Source organism: Stegostoma tigrinum, chromosome 12, assembly GCF_030684315.1.
Source record: "Stegostoma tigrinum isolate sSteTig4 chromosome 12, sSteTig4.hap1, whole genome shotgun sequence".
Classification (NCBI taxonomy): Eukaryota; Metazoa; Chordata; class Chondrichthyes; order Orectolobiformes; family Stegostomatidae; genus Stegostoma; species Stegostoma tigrinum.
Genome location: NC_081365.1, coordinates 17369125 through 17394826, shown reverse-complemented (window position 1 = coordinate 17394826; position 25702 = coordinate 17369125). Strand labels below are relative to the sequence as shown.

The following is a 25702-nucleotide window of genomic DNA, read 5'->3' as shown; positions in this document are numbered from 1 at the left end:
ATCCCTGTATTTATTATTTGTTTCAAATCATGATGTTTCCAGCAGTGTCAGAACTGAATATGTAACTCACTTCTAATCGCCTGGGGTGGAGATTAAGAGGCTGCTTTTGGAAACATTTTTACAAATGACTTTCCAGTGTAATTCAGAGACTATTCGGGGTCAAGTAGATTAAGAACAATTACAAATAACATTAGTGAACCAGTGAGCATTTTTTTAACTTGTAGTTTGATGGATATGTTACTGATGGCTGCTCAAAGTTAGTGATTTAATTTTACAAATAGCTGGGATTATAGACAACTGGACTACCACTAACATGCCATTAAAATGATCATCGACAAATAGTAGACAAGGTCAGGATGATAATACCAGTCTTAAGGACACAAAAAGGAGCACGTGGAGCTGCAAAGCAAGGGAAAAAAGGAAATGCAAATTAGTCAAATTTGATGATGCTAAACAGAATGAGGCTATCAAATTTGAAAGAAACATTCTAGAAATTAATAAATAAGCAGGATAAAATATTTAGATGGACAGAACAATGGGAGAGGAATGGAATGGAGACAAGCATGAATGGTGCTGATTCAGCCAAGTATGAATGAAGACAGATCAAAGATGCCAGCACCAAACACACTACTTCTCCCTTTTCAGCATGTCTGAAGGGACCATTCACAGATTGGATTGTGCAATATAGTTAGCCTCTGCTTAATGTTGCCTAACTTAGTCAAGTAGCATCAATATGACTGTTTAACCTTTTCAATTTCACTTTAATGACATTGTCAGACTTGCTATTTTGTGGCCTGAGCACTCAAATGGCCTTTTCACCAGCTCTTCTGCTCTATGGTCTTTTCCTCCATGTGCTGCCTTTTGCTGCTCTCAGCCTGATACAGTTAGTCCTCACTTAAAGTTACGGTTGTAGTCTAGGACTGGCTCCTGTCCTTGACCTCAGGCTTCAGGGCTTTTCTACTGGCTACTGGCTTTGACTATTCACGAACGTGCATGGGACATCCCGGCCTCTGACCTGTGTCAGGAGTTAGACAGTACAAATGGTCCTGGGACTCCAGCTGATACATGACCGTGCTAAATTCTGCCACTAGATGGAGCATAATCTACATTAAAATACTGTAATGTGAACAAACTAAATACAGAATACTCTGGTGAAGTCTTCAAGAGTTCATGCTGCACTCAAATGTTAAATCTGTTTCTTTCTCCACAGATGCTTCCAGAAAAAATACTGAATTTCTGCAGCATTTTCTATTTTTAGTTCAATTGCCCAGCATCCATCGTATTTTGCTTTTATTTTACCATATGGCAAGCGTAATTTTTAAAAAAATAATTCTATGGGAGTTGGAGATAATAAAATGTGAGGCTGGATGAACACAGCAGGCCAAGCAGCATCTCAGGAGCACAAAAGCTGACGTTTCGGGCCTAGACCCTTCATCAGAGAGCGCTGACGTTTCGGGCCTAGACCCTTCATCAGAGAGGGCTGGGAGTCGGGTTTGATTCCACCTTGGGGCGACTATCTCTGTGCAGTTTGCAGCTCCTCCCTGTGTCCACATAGGATTCCTCTGCGTGCTCCAGTTACCTCCCACTGTCCAAAGATGTGCAGGTTATGTGAATTGACCATGGGAAATGCAGGGCTACCAGTCCAGGGTGAGGTGGTGGGTCTGTGTGGGAAGCTCTTCAGAGGGTGGGTGTGGGCTTGATGGGCTGAATTGCCTGAGTGCACACTGCATGGCTTCTATGGCGTTTCTTTTATATTTAGTAATGCATTTAGTTTCAGCAAGTTGTTTTAGCTGGAACCCAACAGTGCTGCTCTCGTACAGTACAGGATTTCAACTTGAACACACATTGAGTGAAGAATTTCTGAAGGAAACTAGTAATAATTCTTATGAGAACCTCCAATTTATTTAAATTCAATTTTTTCTAGACCATAACCATAACTTTAAATTAGGACTAACTGTATCAATTAACCCTAGCTCATTGCAGAATGATCCACAAGGAAAACTAGGAATATGCTGGAAAGCTAATAAGTGAACACAAGATCTCAATCAAATTAGCCATGGATATTACTGAATGACGAAGCAAAGTCAAGGGCCCAACAACTCTCTCTACCTTCTACTTCTGATGATCTTAAGAATACTAAATATAAAATACCTTGTAAAAACCAAAAGAACTGTGGATACTGTAAATCAGGAACAAAAAAAAGAGTTGCTGGAAAAGCTCAGCAGGTCTGGCGGCATCTGAAGGAGAAAACAGTTAACGTTTCGGGTCCAGTGACCCTTCCTCAGAAACTCCGAACTAAAATATCTAGTTCCTGATTTGATTGCTGAACATACTGAATCTAAAGAAGTATCTTTAATACATTTCAATAGCTCATCCTCAAAAGTATTGTTTCTAATTGGGTTTGTCTAGATTTAATTCCTCCATGATTACGATATTTCTTTTGTTACATGTACTTCTAATTTCCTGGTCTATGGAAGTGAAAACTCACTAGTCCCAGAGGACCATGGCTGCTGTTTCATGAAACAGAGATGCTTGGTAGTGAGTTTAACCACTCCTCAACTGAATTGCAAGGTTGAGAAGGCAGACCCTTCATTGTAACCTCAGCCAGCATGGAAACTGAACTCATGTTGGATATCACTTTGCATCGCAAATTATCTATCTAGCCAATGGAACTAATTGACACTCCACTCATCATGACTGGACGAAGTGAGCAAGGAGTTCTTGCCTTCTCCGTTGCCTGTCGTCGCTGCATCTTGGAATACAGTTCAACAACTGCAATGAAATTCCAGATGCAGATATCTTTGCAAATGTGGCTATCCCAGACCCCCACAAACTCCCAAAGCCGTAGCTGTAGCATAGCATCTGCCCTACCATATGTATGCAATCTTAAATTATTGGTTTAGTTCATGAAAGTTGATGTATCTGTTTTAACTTAGGCTTAAGTTTTTAAAGCTGTATTAGATCTAGTTTAATTTACACATTCCATAAATTAATTATTTACTCCCAACTTCCCTGCAATATCTTATAATCTTTTCTCCACACTGCTGACTCATTAGAATTAGGTTTATTGTCATGTGTAATCAAGTACAAAGTTCAGCAGCACTGTGAAATGTGTGCAATGTCGCCAAACAAGGCGCCATCTTAGGTACAAAAATAGTGAAATGACGAGAAAAGCTAAAAGAGCATACAACGCCTTTCCTGTTACCCTTTCAGGAAATAATTCTTTGCACAAATCAATCAATACACAGGATAGATTCATGTTAGAGTAGCAGGGGTGTAAATCCTGGAATTGTTTAACACTTGATGCCAGAATGACAGGGAAGTTTTGGATGTTTTGGCTGGGTTAATACTTGGAACAAACGACCTCCTCTACCTGTACATATGGGAAACCGGCAACAGAAAGAAACAGCCCCATCATAAAACTATAAAATTAAACAACATTTCAGACTCACCTGACAAGTGCTTTCATTTTATCTAGTATACGCTTAGCATCATCAGCTGCTCTGTAATGGAAAAAGAGTTGTGTTCTCCACCAGCTCTCTAGCGCAGACACCTAAACAATGACGAGGGAGAAATATTATATCAAGAGATCAAAGATAGAAGAAAAACTCAGTACCACTTCAATCCAGTACAGGTTACTTAGAAGGAAAAAGTTCTAACTTCCACAAAACAGTAATAACAAAATCCTGGAAACTATTTTCTGGTTCTTACTAATAAAAGGTCCCTGTTTGCTCCCAACTCAAATAATCATGTTCTGAATGAAACTATGGTCAGAGATAATGGGAACTGCAGATGCTGGAGAATCCAAGATAGCAAAGTGTGGACCTGGATGAACACAGCAGGCCAAGCTGCATCTTAGGAGCACAAAAGCCAATGTTTTGGGCCTAGACCCTTGGTCTAGGCCTGAAACATCAGCTTTTGTGCTCCTAAGATGCACCTTGGCCTGCTGTGTTCATCCAGGTCCACACTTTGTTAGGTGAATGAAACTGTGTCCTGCTGTGTTTTGCCTGCATTCATTGAGGTTAAATCAGAGAACTGCTTGAATTGAAAAGACCTCTAAATTAGCTTCTCCAACAGCTTAATAAAATGTGGTACAGCACAATATGGTATAGTTTTGAAGGGTGGTGAAGGTGAACCCTGTCCGATCCATTGACAGTTGGTCATTTTTTTTTCCTTTATTCATTCACGGGATGAGGCAGCATTTATTGCCCATCCCTAATTGCCCAGAGGGCAGTTCAGAGTCAACCACGCTGTTGTGGGCCTGGAGTCACTAGTAGTCCAGACCAGGTAAGGATGGCAGTTTCCGTCCCTAAAGGACATTAGCGAACTAGATGGGTTTTTCCAACAATCGACAATGGATTCACAGTCATCATTAGATTCTTAATTCCAGATATTTTACTGAATTCAAATTCCATCATTTGCTGTGTGTTGCCCAGAACATTATCTGGGTCTCTGGATTAACAGTCCAGTGATAATACCACTAGGCAATCACCTCCCCATCTGTTGAGGGCACTAGTGTTGATTTTGGTGAAAAAGGAGGTTTATTAGCGAAAGAGGAAACAATTCAGATTGCAACCCAAAATCCTGGGCTAGAGGCTCTGTCAGTGAGATTGTTAACTCAGCAGGAACAGCTTTATATCATTTATAGACAACAATGATATAAAGGAAAGATCTCGCTAGTGTAGCTGCAATCTCTAACTATTGCTGAACAGCAAGGAGGCACTACGAGAAAGTGGAGGAACTGATCAGGCACTGCAGCATTCTCAGAAGGACAAAAAAAATGAACAGGAGTAACTATTCAGCCCTTTGAGACCACGCCATCATTCAATGAGATCATGACTGATACTCCAACACATTTCCTGTACTATCTCCTTGGTGTCTCAAAACAGAAATCTATCAGCCTCAGTCTTCAACATATTCAACTGTGACACAGAATTCCAAGTATTGACAACCTCAATGAAAAATTTCCTCCTCATCTCAATCATAAATGGTCTTTCCCTTATCCTAAGACTGCATTCCCTGGTTGTGGACGAGACCCAGCTAGACAAAACATCTCTCACGCATCTATCCTGTCAATGCCTGTAACCAGCTTGAAATCGTGAATAAGATCATTTTTCACTTTTCTCAACCTGAGAATATAGGCTCAGTCTATTTAATCTTGCTGCATCCAGGAGTTAGGTTAGCAACCATTTGTTGCACTTCCTCTCCTGAGATACAAAATGAAACAGTGTAAGACAGCAGACAATGACACATCCCTCCGTGACACGGTCAATGCTTTCACTGCTTGGTTTGAGCAGAATACCACCAGCTTCTCAATGCCTGCCCTGACAGCCTGAGACACACCTGTCCCCTCTGTCACCGCTTCAGACATCAGATCAGTCTCCATGGGAGTCAACCCAAGGCAAGTGACAGGCCTAGATGGAGTCCCTGGCTGAGTTCTCATATCCAGTGCTGACCAGCTGGTGGAGGTATTCACCAAGATCTTCAACCTCTCCTTCCTACAAGGTGAAGTCCCCACCAGCTTCAAGCAGACAACCAACATCACAGTACCTAAGAAAACACATGCAATGTGCCTTAATGACTACTGTCCAGTGGCTCGAACTTCAATAATCATGAAGTGCTTCAAGAGACTGGTCACAGCCCACACCAACTCCAGTCTCCCAACCTGCTTCAATCCCTTACAGTTTGCCTACTGACATAAAAGGCCCACAGAGGTTGCCATATCCCTAGCCCTGCACTCATTCCTGGAACAACAAGATACCTACGTCAGACTCCTACTCGTTGTATACAGGTCCACCTTCAACACCATTATCCCCTCCAGGCTGACCTCAAAACTGCATCACCATGGTCTCTCCTTCATCCTCTGCAACTGGATCCTCAGTTTTCTGACCCATAGGCCACGATCAGTGAAGATAGGTAACTGCACCTCCTCCACAATAACACTCAACACTGGAGCCCTCCTAAGGATGTGTCCTCAGTCCCCAACTGTACTTGCTGTACACCTACGACTGTGTTGTCAAATTCTAAACAAACACCATCTACAAGTTCGCTGACAACAAATATCTAACAATGATGAGTCAAACTACAGAAGGGAGACAGAGGGCTTGGTGACGTGGTGCAATCAAAACAATCTTGTCTCTCAATGTCAGCAAAAGAACTGATCATTGACTTCAGGATAGAAGGAGGAGAACATGCCCCAATCTACATCAACAGAACTGAGGTTGAGAGTGTGAACTCCAAGTTCTTGGAGTGACAATAACCAATGGCCTGTCCTGGTCTTCCCACGTAAATGCGACAGTCAAGAAGGCACAACAACGTCTCTTCTTAGTCAGGTGGCTTGGGTAATTCGGCATGTCTACAAGGTCCCTCACCAACTTCGACAGATACACTACTGAAAGAATGTTGTCTGGGTGTATAATGGACTGGTATGGCAACTGCTCTGCCCAGGGCCATAAGAAACTACAGAAGGTGGTGTGCAGAGCCAACCTTCCATCCATGGACTCTATTTACTTGACTCGCTGCTGTGGAAAGGCAGCCCTCATCATCAAAGACCCATCGCACCCTGGTAATGGTCTCCTACAACCTCTTCCATCAGGCAGAAGGTACAGAAGCTGGGACACATGCACAAGCAGGTTCAGGAACACCTTCTTTCTGGCCATTATCAGACTGTTGAATGGACTCTAGCGGCAAATAATGTAACCTTTATGCCTATAAGTTATTTTGATTATTCATCCTTTGATAGCTGTCATCTACCTGTACCACTCACAAGTGAAGATTTTCACTGTATTTTGGTACAAGCGACAATAAAATGAATGAATCAATCAGTTTCAAGTCCAGCTGCGCTTAACTGCTTAATTGCCCTCATGTGAGTGGGTTGCTTACACACAGTGTGACCTGGAAATAGTACCAGCGAGTTTCTAGGGCTGTGCAACTATCTCAAGCATAAATCACAGCCTTCAAGATGTTTTTCTAAAGGGAAAAAAATGGAAAATAGATTTCAAATCTCTACCTCTGCATCGGTGGCTCTTTTATTAGTTTCTTGGTACTTGTCATCACTCTTTCTAATGGCTTCTTCTAGCTTTTTCTTTTCTCTTGATGACTGATTACTAAGAATTGAGCAAAAATAATCATCTTTTAAATTATATAAAGGAAAGTTCAATTATGTTCTATGTTTTCACAAGTACAGTAACAAAATACATTTCAGAAACTTCTGTTGGGAGTCCAAACTAAAACTTGCCTTATTTCTTCAAATTCTTGTAAACGTTTCTCATAAAGTTGTTTGTTCTCCTGAATATTTTCAGTGTGCCTTCAGGAAAAATAGAAATAAAAAATTAGTTTAGGATAAAACTACCACCTATATTTCAGTAGCTGCAAAAGACGTATTCTCCTTTTTGAGATAACAAGGTGTAGAGCTGGATGAACACAGCAGGTGCAGCAGCATCAGAGGAGCAGGAAAGCTGATGTTTCGGATCTAGACCGTTCTTCCGAAATTTTTTCCTGATTTTTGTGAAGAAGGGTCCAGACCCAAAACGTCAGCTTTCCTGCTCCTCTGATGCTGCTGCAACTGCTGTGTTCATCCAGCTCTACAGCTTGTTATCTCTGATTGTCCGGCATCTACAGTTCCTACTACCTTTCTCCTTTTTTGAGATCCTGGTTGAAGTCAGATGCTGAGACATGTATGTTGATCAAGGAAAAGAATTAGCAAATTGTCACAGATAATCTGCTTAAAGAAAGTCTAAAACAAAGTTCCTTGCAAGACTGGTGACCGATTTAAATGGTAATCACAGTAGGAAAAACTGTAAGGATTCGACATATCTTCAATTCTGCCATTCATTTGAGGACTTTATTACACACAAACATGAATTTCAACTGTTGCATTTTTCTCTTAGTAAGTTGTTCAGTCATGACTTCAGACAATATTACTTCTATTAATATGGCTCAAAAGAGAAATAGGTTGCCAAAGCTCGTTTGTCTTGTGCAAGAGGCAAAGCTTTAGCAATGTGTCTCTATTTTATACTGTATTACCAAACAACTATTTACACACTGAAGTTTCAAATCCAGTGACCAGGACAGTGTGCCAACAGCAGCAATCTCCCTCAAGGCAGCATGCGCCAAACACTCAAAACCAGTACCCTGTCATTCTTATGTCCAACACCAGACTCCTGAAACTGCTCTACTCCGAATCTAGTCTGAATGCAGGAGACTCCCAGCAGAACAGTGGAAACATTTCATGGGTATCCTCAAAACACCCTTGATCAAAATTCTCACTGATGTGTACCTGGTTAGCTTAGCATAAATAGCAGAATCTATTAAGTATGTGTTGGACTAACGGACATAGAAAGTTACACTGTGCTAAGGAACACTAATACAAAAACAAAACACAGTAAATGAAATAAAATTTGATACAAAAACAGAACATGCTGAACACATTCAGCAGGATCCATCAAGTCAGAAAAAGAGTCAGTATTGCAGACAGTATTCTACAAATAAACCCTAAGCTTCTTTAGATGTTTAGCATCAAAGATGCAACAGTATGACACACTTGAACATTTATAAGTGATGAGCTGAGAAAAAAGTTAATTGCTATTAATTCACCAGGTTAATCAAAAAATTCCATATACAAACCAGGACCTCCCATTTACATCTTTATACTTAATGATGTAAGTGAAGCAATCAGACAATGCTCAGATCTTACTTGAGGCTTCAATGGTTTGAAATTGAGAATGGCATAGAACAGAACAGAACGGTCCATATCCTGCTTAATATATGTCAACGTACGTTTGCTCCCAATCAGAAAGAGATCCATTGTTTCTTGAACCTCTAAATATTGTGATAGCCACTGTAATAGCTTCCTAATATACTTCAGGCCTGTTACTCTTTCTATGAACAAAGACTAACCAACTAACTCTAACTTTCAACTTGTTTTTGATGACACTTGAATGCTTTGTTTTAGTAAATAAGTTGCTTGGAGGAACTCCTTTTATTAATTCAGGCAACACTGACTGGGCCAATATATATTGCCTATTGCTAGTTGCCCTTGAGAAGGTGGTAGTGAGCTGCCTTCTCGAATTGCTCTAATCCACGTAGCGCAGGTCGACCCACAATGCTGTTAGGGGTGAAATTCCAGGATTTCTGCCCAGTGACACAAGGAAAGGTAATATATCTCTAAGTCAGGATAGCAAGTAGCTTGGAGAGGACCTTGCATGTGGAAGTAGTCCCATATCTTTAGGTGTCCTACTCCTTCTAGATGGTCACGAGGTGTGGGTTTGGAGGTTAAAGAACCTTGGTGCATTTCTGCAGTGCATCCTGTAAATGGTACACATTGCTGCCACTGAGCATCTGTAATGGAGTGAGTGAGCGTTTTTGCAGGCAGTTCCAATCAAACAGGTTGCTTTGTCCTTGATGGTGTTCAGCTTCTCCAAGCGTTGATGAAGCTGCACCCATCCAGGCAAGTGGCAAGTATTCCATCACACGACATGTCTTTATGATGATGGATGGATTTTGAAGAGTTAAGAAGTGGGTTATTCATCACAGAAATTCCAGCCAGTTAGAACTCTATATGGTTAGTCCAATTCAGTTTCTGGTGAGTGGTAACATTCCAGTTGTTGTTAGTGGAGGATTATGCTATGATATTGCCAATGAATGTCAGAGGACAATGGTTAGATTTTCTCAAAAATCATACGCACTGCAGATGATGTTAATTAGAAACAAAACCAAAAGTTGCTGGAAGAGCTCAGCAGGTCTGGCAACATCTGTGGAGAGGAATGAGAGTTAATATTTCAGATTCTCTCTTACTGGAGATGGTCACTGCCTGACACGAGTGTGGTGTAAAAGCTACTTGCTATTTGTCAACTTAAGCCAGGATATTGACCAAGGGTCTTGCTGCATTTGGACATTGGCTGCTTTGGTATCTATGAAATCTTGAATACTATTGCAAATTGTGTAGTCATCAGTCAACAACTCCACTTCATTGATCAATCAGCTGAAGATGGTTCAGTCTAAGTCATTACCCTGGGGAACTCTCTTTTTTTAAATCAACTGGAAAACGTGTTAGTCTAAATGCACGCATGGCAAAATTAACAGGATATCCTGATTTAGAAAATTATAGGGTTACATAAAGAGGGGATTTTCCATCATAACGAGAAAATTTCTTTCAAATGTGCATTTGGTCCATTCACATACAGATAAATTAGGCAGCATTGTATGCCAGCTAAAGACTGGTAGCTATTCAAACTATGTAAATTCTTGATCCAAATTTTACTTACATTTGATTCAAATCAGCAAGTGATTTAACTTTTGATTTGAGTACTTTTAAGTTTTCATTATTTTCTCGCTTTTCTTGCTGACTCTTCTTGATTTCACTTTCCAAGTCTTGGCGTATCAAGTCAAGCTCAGATTTTAGTAGCTGCAGAGAGACATTAAAAATTAGTGCATTTCCAAACTGCTTCTGAATGATTATTTAAATTGGTGTTAACTATTCCAGCAAAAGTGACACGTACAGGCAGTTTATTCTATTTACAAGACTTTTCAATTAATTTATTAGTTGACCACTAGTGTATAATGGGTGATAGTAAATCAAAAGACTATTTTAAATCTCTAATCATTTGTTATTTCCACTGACTTCATTAGAAGTAAAAATTGGCAGAGATGCAAAATGGGCTGCAATTTGCTATCACTGCCTTACAGTATCACAGTTAGTCAAAATCAAGTGCAGGTTTGAGGTGAACAATGTTTGAAGGCAAGAAAGAATTTTCAGCATGATCTGTAATGGAAGGTTTGAGTTATGAAGAAAAGCTGAATAGGCTGGAAAATACTTCACTGGAGCACAGGAGATTGAGAGGTGACCTCACAGAGGTTTCTAAAATAATGACAGGTACGGATAGAGTTAATGGTCTTTTCCCTATGATGAGAAATTTCAAGACGAGGGAACAATTTTAAGGTAAGAGGAGTGAGATTTAAAAAAGGCATGAGGGGCTATTTTGTTTTACACAGAGGGTGGTTCGCATGTGAAATGAACTTCCTGAGAAAGTGGTGGATGAGGGTACAATTACATTTAAAAGACATTTAAATAGACACATGAAAAGGAAAGATTCGGAGGGGTATGGACCAGCGGCAGACAGGTGGAGCTAGTTTAGTTTGGTGTGGACTGGTCAGACCGAAGGGTCTGTTTCCATGCTATATGACTCAATGACATAATTCTGTTCCAATTTTAAGAATTCGCACACATTTTAAAAAAAACAGTATTTTTGTTTTATTCTTCATGCTTAAATCAGAAATAAATGCCAATTTAGAAAGATGTAAAGCTAGTTAGAAAATTACCGTCCATGTAGTTGAGATGCAAAACTGAAGTATCATAGTGGGCAGGAAGAAACAATATTACTTATGGTAAGATGTTTACACTATTTCTAGAGTCACAGAGTGATACAGCACGGAAATAGACCCTTCAGTCCAACACATTCGCCCTAAACAAATATCCTAAACAATCCAGTCCCATTTTCCAGCACTTGGCCCACATCCCTCCAAACCCTTCCTATACGTGTACTCATTGGGATGCCTTTTAAATCTAACTGCACCAGCCTCCACCACCTCCTCTTGCAGCTCGTTCCATACATGCACTACCCTCTGCATAAAAAAAGCTGCTCCTCAGGTCCCTTTTAAATCTTCCCCTCTTACCTTACTCTCTTGTTTTGGACTACACTATCCTGGGAAAAAGACTTTGGCTATTCACCCTATCCATGTCCCCTCAGGATTTTCTAAACCTCCATATGATCACCCCTCAGCCTCTGATGTCCAGGGAAAAAAACCCCAGACTATTCAGCTTCTCCATATAGCTCAAACTCTCCAATCCTAGCAACATCCTTGTAAATCTTTTCTGAGCCCTTTCAAGTTTAACAACATCTTTTCCATAGCAGGGTGATCAGAATTGAGCACAATATTCGAAAAGTGGCTCCACCAATGTCCTGTATAGTTGTAGCATGACGGCCCAACTCCTACACTCCATGCACTGAACAATGAAGGCAAGCATACCAAATGCCTTCTTCACTATCCTATCTACCTGTGACTCCATTTTCAAGGGACTATGCACCTGCATCCCTTGGTCTCTTTAGTCAGTAAAACATTGCAGGATCCTACCATTAACTGTGCAAGTCTTGCCCTGGTTTGCCTTAGGAAAATGCAACACCTTACATTTATCTAAATTAAACCCCATCTCCAGTCCTCAGCTCACTGGCACATCTGATCATGGTACCATTGTACTCTGAGAAGATAATCTTCTTCACTGTCTAACATACCACCAATTTTCTAGCATAAATTTGTACTTAAGAGTTTATAACATGTGACTGCAAATTTGAGCTTGAAAATAATACTTTACATGGGTAAATTCTGCAGGTACCTCATTTCTCTTTATGAATTCAGTCATTTTTTCTTCAAGTGCAGTAATTTCATCTCTGCTGCGGTTTGCAAGCTGATCATATTTTTCTTCTGCTTCTTGCAGTTGTTTCTGCAGAACATGGTGCTCTTTCTCAATTCTCAAAATATCACCCTATTGATCAGATCAAGCAACAATGTTATCAAATTGGTTTAGGTTCAGAGTATTGTGTTAGAATTTTGTCCTCCATTGGAAGTACGATGCTCCATTGTTGCTGTGGCTATACAATCATCTTATGGCAAAAGCTCAGTTATATCTGTCACGTTGGAGTCAGAAATTCTTGGGTACAAGCCTCATCCCAAAATTTGAATACATAATGCAAGCTGATATCTCAGTATGGTAGAGGTATGATGGAATGCTACACTGTTAGAGACCCTCAGTCAGGTGCTTGAGAGTCACAAGTTAGCCAGGAAGAACCTAAAGAGAGAGCTAAGAAGAGCCAGGAGGGGACATGAGAAGTCTTTGGCAGGTAGGATCAAGGAAAACCCTAAAGCTTTCTATAGATATGTCAAGAATAAAAGAATGACTAGAGTAAGACCAGGGCCAGTCAAAGACTGGGAAGCTATGAGTGGAGTCCAAAGAGATAGGAAAGGTGCTAAATAAATATTTTTCATCAGTATTCACAAAGGAAAAAGACAATGTTATTGAGGAGAATGAGATACAGGCTATTAGACTAGACGGGATTGAGGTTCATAAGGAGTAGGTGTTAGCGATTCTTGAAAATGTGAAAATAGATAAGTCCCCTGGACCGGATGGGATCTATCCTAGGATAGATCTGTAAGCTAGGCAAGAGATTGCAGAGCCTTTGGCTTTGATCTTTATGTCGTCATTGTCTACAGGAATAGCGCCAGAAGACTGGAGGATAGCAAATGTTGTCCCCTTATTCAAGGAGGGGAGTACATACAACCCTGGTAATTATAGACCAGTGAGCCTTACTTAGGTTGTGGGTAAAGTGCTGGAAAGGATTATAAGAGATAGGATTTATAATCATCTAGAAAGGAACAATTTGATTAGGGATAGACAACGTGCTTTAGTGAAGGGTAGGTCGTGCCTCACAAATCTTATTGAGTTCTTCGAGAAGATGACCAAACAGGAGGATGAGGGTAAAGCAGTTGATGTGGTGTATATGGATTTCAGTAAAGCTTTTGATAAGGTTCCCCACAGTAGGCTACTGCAGAAAATTCGGAGGCATAGGATTGAGGGTGGTTTAGCGGTTTGGATCAGAAATTGGCTAGTTGTAAGAAGTCAGAGGGTGGTGGTTGATGGGAAATGTTCATCCTGGAGTTCAGTTACTAGTGGTGTATTGCAAGGATCTGTTTTGGGGCCACTGCTGTTTGTCATTGTTATAAATGACCTGGATGCGGGCATAGAAGGATGGGTTAGTAAATTTGCAGATGACACTAAAGTCGGTCGAGTTACAGACAGTGTCGAAGCATGTTGCAGGTTACAGAGTGGCAGAGATAAGCTGCAGAGCTGGGCTGAGACGTGGCAAATAGAGTTTAGTGTGGAAAAGTGTGAGGTGATTCACTTTGGAAGGAGTAACAGGAATACAGGGTAGTGGGCTAATGGTAAGATTCTTGGTAGTGTGGACGAGCAGCGGGATCTCGGTGTCCTTGTGCATAGATCCCTGAAAGTTGCCAGCTAGGTTGATAGGGTTATTAAAAAGGCGTACGGTGTGTTAGGTTTTATTGGTAGAGGGATTGAGTTTTGGAGCCATGAGGTCATATCACAGCTGTACAATACTCTGGTGCAGCCGCACTTGAAGTATTACGTACAGTTCTGGTCGCTGCATTATAGGAAGGATGTGGAAGCTTTGGAAAGGGTGCAGAGGAGGTTTACTAGGATGTTGCCTGGTATGGAGGGAAAGTCTTCTGAGAAAAGGCTGAGGGACTTAAGGCTGTTTTCGTTACAGAGAAGAAGGTTAAGTTGTGACTTAATAGAGACATACAAGATGATCAGAGGATTAGATAGGGTGAACAGTGAGAGTCTTTTTCATTGGATGGTGATGACTAGCACGAGGGGACATAGGTTTAAATTGAGAGGTGATAGATATAGGACAGATGTCAGAGGTAAATTCTTTACTCAGAGAGTAGTAAGGGTGTGGAATGCCCTTCTACAACAGCAGTAGACTCGACAACTTTAAGGGCATTTAAATGGTCATTGGATAAACACATGGATGATATCGGGATAGTGTAGGTTAGATGGGCTTCAGATTGGTTTCACAGGTCGGTGCAACATCAAGGGCCGAAGGGCCTGTACTGCGCTGTAATGTCCTATGTTCTATTACCCTTTAGACAATACAAAAACCCATCAAATGAAATATCTTTTGCAAACACTTGAAAAGAAGGGAAGGTCTTCCTGTATTTATTCCTCAACGAACATCAAAACAGGTTATCTGGTCATTTGTTTTGTTGCTTTGTTTGTGAGATCATGTTGTGTGCAAACTGGTAACTATGATAAAAAATTAATGTATTGGTTATAAGTAGTGTTGGGAAATCTCCCAACAATGTGAAACCACCCTGTATAAATACAAATGTTTTCTTTCTTCACATACCTGTTGATTTTCAAATGGTTGTAAAGGATCAGTATTGATGTTGGTATTACAGAAAGATTCCTGATGAGCCTACAATAAATCAGACAAATATTTTCAAAAATAAGCACCTATTACGCAAATGCTAGTGGAAAATCATCTTTTCTTCCCCCCATGGGACTTCAAAACTGTGAAACTTCAAACATTCCTCAATCAAAATTGCAAGACACAGCATTTCCTGATCTACTGCATCATCCCCACTGGTATATTTAATCTCTGTGGCCAAGTTCATCTCAGTTCGGCAATAATTACAAAGTATTTTGCGATAAAAATTTACATATTATTTGTGTGTTATTAGCTGGAAATTTAGACTTTTAATATACACGCAGATGGGTTTTGGTTTCCCTACGGTGTGGAAGCAGACCCTTCGGCCTATCGAGTCCACACTGACTCTCTGAACAACAGCGCACCCTGACCCATACTCCTACCCTATCCCTGCAATTCCATAGCTAATGCACCTAACCTACACATCCCTGGACACAATGGGCAATTTAGCCAATCCATCTAGCCTGCATCCCTTTGGATTGTGGGAGGAAACTGGAGCACCCACAGGAAATCCACACAGACATGGGGAGAATGTGTAAACTCCACAAAGACAGTCACCCAAGGGTGGAATCAAATGTGGGTCCCTGGCACTGTGAGGCATCAGTGCTAATCACTGAGCCACCATGTCACCATAAGACAATAGTTTCCATTTTAAGTTAGCAAGTCGTTTGGAAAAGTGACCTAAACATATCATTTCTAATAAAGCATCAGTAGGAGTTACTAAATACTTAGTAATTTACCAGTGGTGTGAATTGATAAAGTGTTTACACTACCAAAGTTTATGACATACCAAGAAACAAAAGATCAAGGGCTTACTGGTGGTCTCAGTCTGAGTTTTGTTTAGAAGAATCAAATTTCAATTTCACGTTAACGGAATATCAGTTTAACTGCTGAAGAACCAGGTTATCAGTTGAGAAGAACAATTTGTTAGGTCTATGGAATCTTCATTTGAGAGAGATTGTGCATGTTTTCTGAGGTGATTCATGCCATTATAACTGGAAAGTCTTAAAACTGTTACAGCAGTTGAAGAAAGAGAACTGCAACAGTCAGTAAAATAAGAAATTACAGTGTTAAGATAGAAGTTACATTTCTCTGGGACTGAGTATCCATAAAGGACGCTGCTGGGGAATAAACTAAGTCTATGGGTTTGCTGTTTCTGTTAAGATCTTTTTGAATTGACATAATATATTGCTTTTTTTTCCTCTTATGCAATAACTCTACACCGTGTTCATAATATAAAACCCAGACTCCTCAGTGCATAGCATATCAACTGTATACAAACTTAACATTCCATTACTTTTTTGCAATTCTACTTCAGTAGAAATGAACTCATGTTTCTTTTAAATGGAATTTACAAAGTGATTTTTAATGATATGTCTGGTTCTTCAGATTCTCTCCTGCACTTAATCTATTTCTCAAAAGTAGTACATGGCCTCCTTATTGTACAGAGAAAACTGTATTATCTCACTCTTAATATGTTGAAACAAGAAGCCACCATCATTAGACATGTTGATCAACATGTGTAATTTTTTTCTAAAGACAAACATTCTCTTGCTTTTTATTTGGAAACATGCTATTTGAGTTAAACTTCTCTAATTTTTGCTTATTGCTAATTTATTTTAAATTGGATGCCAGTCTTGCTTGTTTTCTGTGCACAAATCTAAAGTAGTAATATTTCTTGCATTACAGTGAACAGAACTGATCAAAGTATTCCAAATAAACAGTAGTCTCTGTTTACTCATTTCTATATCCTAATTATTTTTCTCCATTATATTTTCAATTGTTTTACCTTTCTTTAGATATTATAACCTCCCATCAATCCCCAAGCCAGTTCAATTCATGACATTCTCATGCAGACCAAGAGTAGTTTGCATTTAGTGTCAAATTTGTGTTTGTCAATCATTTAACTACCAGTTGCAAAAAACCCTCACAAAATCCTTTCTTTAGCTGCAGTTTCTTTTAAGTTTGGGCAATTCAAAGCACCGTCACCACTTTCTCCACCTCCCCTACTCTTCCTCCACTCCCACCCAATCTCCCAGCCATCCTCTCACCACACCAAAGGAATTTGTCCCAACGAAATCGGTGAAGTTTATCTAGCCTTGACATAGATTTATGAGGTCCTATTAGAGCATGGATTAGTTTCCAGAGATTTACATATTATCTGTTGAAATATTAATTCCTCGTGCAGTATAATATAAATGCTGATTAGGATTTTGTATTCCCCTTAATGAAATTGTTAGGCAGGTTCTTTCCTTCCCATGTAACTATATTGCAAATACTATAGAATTACATTGATGTGATAGTATTTGATTTCTGTTGCAGATTATATTTAAGTGAATTTCACATGGATGATCCCTGGAATGGTAGGTTTAATGTATGATGCATGGCTGAGGATCCTGGGATTGTATTCATTAGAATTTAGAAGGTTGAGGGGAGATCTAATAGAAGCTTACAAGATAATGTACTGCTTAGAAAGGGTGGACGCTGGGAAGTTGTTTCCTGTAGGCGAGGAGACTAGGACCCGTGGGCACAGCCTTAGAATTAGAGGGGGTAAATTTAAAACGGAAGTGAGGAGACATTTCTTCAGCCAGAGTGTGGTGGGCTTGTGGAATGCATTGCCACAGAGTGCAGTGGAGGCCAGGACGTTAGATGCTTTCAAGGCAGAGATCGATAAATTCTTGATCTCACAAGAAATCAAGGGCTACGGCGAGAGTGCAGGGAAGTGGAGTTGAAATGCCCATTAGCCATGATTTAAATGGCGGAGTGGACTCGATAGGCCAAATGGCCTTACTTCCACTATGTCTTATGGTCTACTTGGCTATTTTGGAATACCAAGTTACACCCTATAATGATTTCATTCCTGGACTTAATACTTTAAAAAAATCCTCAAAAAGAACATAATATTACAGCCTATAACAAAAACTCAACTCACTACTTCACTATTCTGAGGAAGGGTCACCGGACCTGAAACGTTAACTCTGTTTTCTCCTCCACAGATGCTCCCAGATCTGCTGAGCTTTACCAGCCACTATGTTTTTGTTCCTGATTTACAGCATCCGCAGTTCTTTTGGTTTTTACTACTTCAAAGTCTGGCTTCCCTTCAGAGTCTTGATGTACCACTTTTGAATCTGTTGTTACATAGTTGGGATGTTTATTTCGTTGTTCCTAATTCCTCCTTTAATGAAAATTGAATCATGGTTCACAGAAAGGATCCAGAACTAACAGTCACACTTACCAATAATTATCCTCACCTGTACGGCAATGGTCCTTAGCAATGGGCCTCTTTTATTCTCACACTTATTGTAACTTGTATCAGACTCCTTGCTGCTCATTTTGCTTGATACACCATTAGTATCTTCGTGCTTAACATCGCTCTGAGGCATTTCTTCAAGTGCAACCGTTACTGCTGTATTAACATTAGATGACAGTCTTACATGGCCCATTTCGTTTGCCATGGGGTTACATCCTCCACCAGAATTGACCGAATGAAACTGATAATTATAATTAGTAAAAGATAGATTTGAAAAATTCGGGATTACTTGTGGTATATCAGAAGGTATATGACTAGATGATACATCACTGCAGAATGTTGGATTAAAAGAAGATTGAGAGGCAGGAGCAATCACATTTAAGTAATGATCAGTCAACGGATTGCTAGTCTTCAAATTATGATTCAACAAGCTCATGTCTGAGCCATGAATATCTGGACTTACATCAGAATATGGATTAATATTCATATATATATTATCTGTTGAAAAATTAATTCCTACTTCAGTATCATAATGTATATGCTGATTAGGGTTCTGTATTTCACTTAGTGAACTTGTAACTGATGGACATGATAAAGATGATTGATGAAAAGAGACAGGCTTAAATTCCTTAGCAGTGGGATTGAGATGAGCCACTGGACGGAGGCTTTCATTAGAAACTTCATCTGAGTTAATCTCGGATTCTTCAGTGCCTCTGGTTGCTGCTCTTTCACTTATAGCCAAGCTCTTCAATTGTACAGCATGCTTCATCAGTCCTATCAAATTGTTAATCACCACAAATCGCAGTGATTCCATCAGGAATGACTTCAAGCCACCCGTCTTTCGCACTAGCTCTTGGGCCTCTGGTGGGAAGCTTTCAAATTCGCCAACTAACATCTGGTTATCAATTTCCATTGGTCCATGTTCATTCAGAATTTGGGCGAAGTATCTAGAAAAAATGACAATGGGAAGTTGGAACCAGGGTGGAAAAAAAATCACTGTAATATTAAACCAGAAGCATTGATATTGGTTGGATGCTAGAACAACAGACACTTACTAAAACTAAAAACAAGTCAATAGCCAAAATGTACCACTGAAATGTTACCCTACTCCATCTAAATCCAGTCTCATTTAAAACATTTCTTTTGATTATCAACTGATCTATTGAGCATGCTAATATTTTCTATTTAAAATAAAATCAGCATTTTATGCATTGCTATAAACAAAATACACTTTATATTCTTTTATTTTCAAACGGAGACCCATTAGGTCTCCACTGATTGGTCTCCAAGTGTTGTGAATCTGTAGAATTCCCTGCATGGTGAAATAGTCGAGGCTTCCTTATTGAATGTTTTTAAAGCTAAGATAGATGATTTTTTGAACAGTAAAGGAATTAAGGCTTAGGGTCAGAGGGTGGGTAAGTGGAGTTGAGGACACAACAAGATCAGCCATGATCTTACTGAATGGTGGTGCAGACTCAAAAGGGCCAGATGGCACACTCATGCTTCTGGTTCTTATATCCTTATGTTAGATTTAACCAATCCAATGAGCAAACTGTATAACTTAAAATAGTACAAGAGTATTCTGTTTAGATTATAGCCTAAGAATGAATTGACAAAGGAAGGGTGGATACTGCAGTGAATTGATTCACTCAACATCCAGTTGTATGCAGTCTCAATTTAACAGGTGGTGATGTTAGCCTATCACAGAGGTTACTGAATGAGAATGGCTTGCTGTTCATTTAAAATTTATTAAACTATTTATCTTGGAAAGCTGACTTACAATTGCAGAATTCAAATTACTGTGATAGAAATACATTAGTCTTGTATAATTTTAAACAATAAATTACAGATCATTTCTCTTAAATACTTGGTGTCATGTTGGGAATGGTTTCATTTTTAATGGCTGTTGTCCACTAACTCTCAAAAGTAGCTTGAGGTGAGGTTATGGCATTGTGGTAATGTCACTGGACTAGCAACCCAGAATTCCAGTTTAACATTCTGGGTGCACGGGTTCAAATCCCACCATGGCAGTTGGTGAAATGTGGATGAAAATTCAAACTGAATTTGAAATGTCTGGAACAAAGATTTTGTCTAACAGGGATGAGGTAACTATTGACGACTGTTATAAAAACCTATCAGGTTCACTAACATCCCTTTAGAAAGGAAATCGGCTATCCTTAATGAGTTATGCCTACATGCGTTCCAGGCTCAGAACAAAAAAGTCTCTAGTATGCAGGGTGCAATCATCTACTGCTTTCCCACTGAACTGCTAGGCAAGTTTGTCTTAAAAAAAATGAAAAGCCCACCAATATATGTCAATAGCAGAGACAGTAGAAACTGCAGATGTTGGAGAATCTGGGATTACAAGGTGTAGAGCTGAATGAACACAGCAGGCCAAGCAGCATCAGAAGAGCAGGAAAGCTGATGTTTCGGGCCTAGACTCTTCTTCAATAGCATAATTAATGTGAACATTGCAGCTAGTTATAAGGCTGATCTCAAACATAAAATATTCTGAAAAGCATAGCAATGCAAAATAATACAATTTTAAAAATTGTACTCAAAAACTGAGCTTAACTGACGCTTAATCACAACAGATATTAATACAAAGCATATTAGTGAATTTTAGAAACACAACATAGGTGACGGCAGTATTTATGTCATTTTACTTCTTGCACCATCCATAGAGTAATATAAATCTGTACTTACTCATACAGGCTTTCGCGTGTTGGGTCTGGGTTATTGTCTAGGACCCGCTGGTAATGACTGCCATATAGCTGAGGATCATAATTATCTTCAAAGTCCTCAAGTCGAACACGAAGATATTCTGGTACCGTAAATGGACCTGCAGAGGTCATTTGTGTACTATTGAAGAGAATCACCAGCACAGATTAGTACATCAGATGCACTGTCAACAGAATTTCAGTAGAGTAAAATATCTGAATGGTTTCACCCGAGATTCTGAAAATTAAATAGATTTAATTTCTGTATTACACATACCTGAAGTGCATTATTTTATTTTATCCTTCTAACCTCAAGTCAGCTGGAAGTAATATTTCGAGCTAAATAATAAAGTAATGCTGGTATGAATTACTTCAGCTGATGAATTAAGAATATTGTACTTCGTACACACAGTAATCTCTTGGAAATTTCAGGAAAGGTGAGCTCTTTTTTCCTGGTATTAGGTTTTCCTGTTTTGTTTCCTTCCACAGTTAGTTTTCTCCATTCCAATTGCAATGAAAACACTGAATCGCAATGGAATCAAAGATCACAGGCCTTCAAATTCCTTTTTTTCCACTTGTTGTCCATGCATTTTGTTGTCTAAGAATATTTATCCAAAACAATTGCTATACCTTTTTAAATGGAATGACACAAAGAAAACTGGAGAGATAAGCAGTGTTGAGGAAGCAGGACGTTGGAGGAGGATATGGACAGATTCTATGAATGGGAAAAGCAGTGGCAGAGGGAATACAACGTAGGAAAGTGTGAGGCTATGCACTTTGGTAGGAAGAACACAGGTATAGGCTATTTTTAAATAGGGAAAGGATCTGGAAATCTGAAGTACAAAGCAACTTGGGTGTCCTAGTTCAGGATTTTAAGTTAACTGACAGGTTAATTTGGCAGTTAATGATGCAAATGCAACGCAAGCATTCATTTTGTGAGGGCTAGATTGTAAAAGCAGGGATGTACTGCTGAGGCGCTACAAAGCTCTAGTCAGACTGCATTCCGAATTTTGACAGTAGTTTGGGTTCCAGATCTAAAGAAGGATATGCTGGCTTTGGAGGTGGCCCAGAGGAGGTTCAGAAGAATACTCCCAGGAATGAATAGCTAGTCATATGAGGAATGATTGAAGACTGTGGGTCTGTGCTTGATGGAGTTTGGAAGAATGTGGGGGGTGGGGGGGAGATTTAAAACGTACTGAGAAGCTTGGATAATGTAGACACGGAGATGATGTTTTACTAGTAGGAGGGACTAGGACCTTCAGTACGAAGGGATGACCTTTCAGAACTAAGACCAGGAGGAATTTCTTCAGCCAGAGCGTGGTGAATTTGCACAACTCATTGCCGCCGAAGGCTTTAGAGGCCAAGTCATTAAGTGTATTTAAGATAAAGACAGACAGGTTGTTGAGCTTTTTTTATTCATTCCTGGGATGTGGGCATCATTGGCTGGCCAGCATTTATTGCTGTCCCCAGCTGCCCTAGAGAAAGTGGCAGCGAGCTGTCTTCTTGAACTGCTGTAGGTTGATCCACAATGCCCTTAGGGAAGGAATTCCAGGGTTTTGACCCAGTGGTAGTGGAGGAATAGCAATACATTTCCAAGTCAATAGGTGAATGGCTTAGAGATGAACTTTTAGGTGGTGGTATGCCCGTGTACCAGCTGGCCTTGTCCTTCTTGATGGAAGCGGTCGTGGGTTTGCTAAGTGCTGTACAAGGATCTTTTGTGAATTTCTGCGGTGCGTCTTGTAGATAGTGTACACTGCTCTTAAGGAACAACAGTGGAGGAGGGAGTGATTGTTTGTGGATGGGGTACCAATTTACCAGGCTGTTTTGTCCTGGATGGTTTTTTGGGTGCTGTTGGAACTACACACATCCAGGCAAGTCGTAGGATCATACAGCCCAGAAAGAGGCCTTCAGCCCAACTTGTCCTTGCTGACTAGATTTCCTAAACTGAACTATCGTCCATTTGCCTGTATTTGGCCCATATCCCTCTGAATCTTTCTTATCCATGTCTAAATATCTATTAAATGTTGTAATTGTACCTCCCTCTACCACTTCCTCTGGCAGCTTGTTCCATATAAGCACCACCCTGTGTGTGAAAAAGTTGCTTTTCAGGTCCCTTTTAAATCTTTCTTCTCTCACTTTAAATCTATGCCCTCTCGTTCTGGACTCCCGTACCCTGGTGAAACGACCTGGGCTATTCACTCTATCTTTGCCCCTCTTGATTTTATAAATCTTTTTAAGGTCACCCCTCAGCCTCTTACAATCCAAGGAAAGAATTTCCAGCCTGTCCAGCCTCTCCTTATGACTCAAATCTTCGAGTCACTGTAACATCCTGTAAGTATCTTTTTGCACCCTTTCCAGTTTAATAACATCCTTCCTATAGCAGGGTGCCCAAAATTGAATGCAGTACTCCAAAAAAATGGCCTTACCAATGTCTTGTACAGCCACAACATGATGTCCCAACTCTTGTACACAATGCTCTGACCCATGATGGCAAGCATGCCAAATGCCTTTTTCACTATCCTGCCTTTGTCACTATTTTCAAGGAATTACGTACCTGCACCCCCAGGTCTGTTCCCCTGTTCAACTCTCCCCCCGGCTCTACCATTAACTGTGTAAGTCCTGCTCTGGTTTGTCTTACCAAAATACAATACCTTACATTTATCTGAATTAAACTCCATCTTCTATTCCTCAGCCCACTGGCCAAGTAGATCAAGAACCTGATGTACTCTTAGATGACTTCCTTTGCTGTCTGCTATACCACTGATTTTGGTGTCATCCAAACTCACTAATCATGCCTCCTATATGTTCATCCAGATCATTTAAAGAAATGACAAACAACAGTGGGCCCAGCACTGATTTTTGCTGCACACCACTGGTCACAGATCTCCGGTCTGAGCATCAATGCTCTACCACCGCCCGCTGTTTCTTGTTGTCAAGCCAATTTTGTATCCACTTGGATGGCTCTCCCTGGATCCCACATAACTAGTGTAGAGTATTCCATCAAACTCCTGATTTATGCCTTAAGGAACATACTGTAGGGATTCAGGAGGTGAGTTACTCACCACAGTATTCTAGCTTCTGACTTTCTCTTGTAGCCACATAATTAATGCGGCGAGTCCATTTCAGTTTCTGGTCATTGGCACCGCCAAGGATGTTGATTGTGAGGAATTCAGTAATGGGCAACACAACTGAATATCAAGATGCAGCGGTTAGATTGTTTCTTATTGGTGATGGTCATTGCCTGGCATTTGTGTGGTGGGAATGTTGCTTGCCATTTGCGAGTCCAAGCCCACATATTGCTCAGATTGCGCTGCATTTGAACACGGACTGCTTCAGTGCCTGAGGAGTTATGAATAGTACTGAACATGGTGCAATTATTGGCGAACACTGATTTTCCCTCCATTGTTAGGTCAATGGCATTGATGAAGCAACTTAAGATGGTTGGGCCTATGACACTACCCTCAGGAACTCCTGCAAAGATGTCCTGGAGCTGAGATGACTAAACTACAAAATCAAAACCATCTTATATGTGCCAGGTACAACTCCAACCAAAATAGTTAGCAGAGGCCAAGGATTACAGTGAAAAGGCAGATGAATGGGGTTGAGAAACATGTCAGCCAGGACTGAAAGGCACAACAGGCTTGAGTAACTGAATGACCTAGTTCTGCTCCAATATCTAATATCTATCTGATGGAATTAAAGGGAAATGTAAGGATCTGATGTAATCCAATAAGGTAGTGCAATAAATAAGGTGCTACACGAATGGGCTGACTAGGATGAAAAATCATTAACCCGTGTTCTTTTTCTCCCCCCAATCAAATAATGGAGTTCATTGATCTTAACACATGGAGCTATTATTAAAACAACGTTAAATGTCTAATTTAATTCAAAGGTCTGTAATTTCTTCAAAGTATTTACTGAAATTGGAACTGCTCCTATCAAGGGCAAACCCAGTTTTAACCTCACTGCGAAACCTCAAGCTGCACCTCCATTTCCTACCGACGAACCTCATCCTGCCCCCTTGGCCTGTCCATCCTCCCCGGACTGACCTATTCCCTCCCTACCTCCCCACCTATACAGGCTGCATTCCCGCCCCTTTAACTTGTCTGTCTCCTCTCCACCTATCTTCTCCTCTATCCATCTTCGATCTGCCTCCCCTTCTCTCCACATTTATTTCAGAAACCTCTCCCCATCCCCTTTTCTGATGAAGGGTCTAGGCCAAAACATCAGCTTTTGTGCTCCTAAGATGCTGCTTGTGCTTGGTATGCTGTGTTCATCCTGCTCCACACTTTGTTATCTCTGATTCACGATATACATTTTTTTCTTGCTGTAGAAAATGGTCTTGAAGTCTACAAGTCTAAAGGTCTACAAAATTCCAATAAAGCACAGCATATGGGAATATTGATACAACATTCACAGTAGAATACAGCATCATGAGTGTTTTTTATACCAAAATATCAATTAAGCTTAATCACAACAAAGGTTTCATTTACAGCAAGCAAAAACAATTCTTTACAAAAAGACAAAACTACACTTTTGTTTGCCTAGATGTCCAGTAGCATGGCAGTGACTGATTCATAGACCAGGAAAGATAATGGTTGTGACTCTAGAGTTGAATGATTTAAGCTGGGACAAGTAGCTTTTGTACTTGAAGTGAAAGATATTATTTT

General features: G+C 40.1%; 1 protein-coding gene across 1 annotated transcript in view; it reads right to left on the bottom strand.

Moving 5' to 3' along the window:
- The window catches only part of ttc3 (tetratricopeptide repeat domain 3), a gene marked incomplete at its 5' end in the record, with an annotated part of 109045 nt that overhangs the window by 10633 nt on the left and 72710 nt on the right, over nt 1–25702 (bottom strand). The window contains 8 exons of the mRNA XM_048540578.2: nt 3453–3553; nt 7010–7106; nt 7238–7306; nt 10266–10405; nt 12392–12541; nt 14982–15050; nt 18314–19259; nt 21019–21174. Coding sequence (XP_048396535.2) covers nt 3453–3553; nt 7010–7106; nt 7238–7306; nt 10266–10405; nt 12392–12541; nt 14982–15050; nt 18314–19259; nt 21019–21174 — 1728 coding nt within the window. The remainder of the gene's footprint in view (nt 1–3452; nt 3554–7009; nt 7107–7237; nt 7307–10265; nt 10406–12391; nt 12542–14981; nt 15051–18313; nt 19260–21018; nt 21175–25702) is intronic.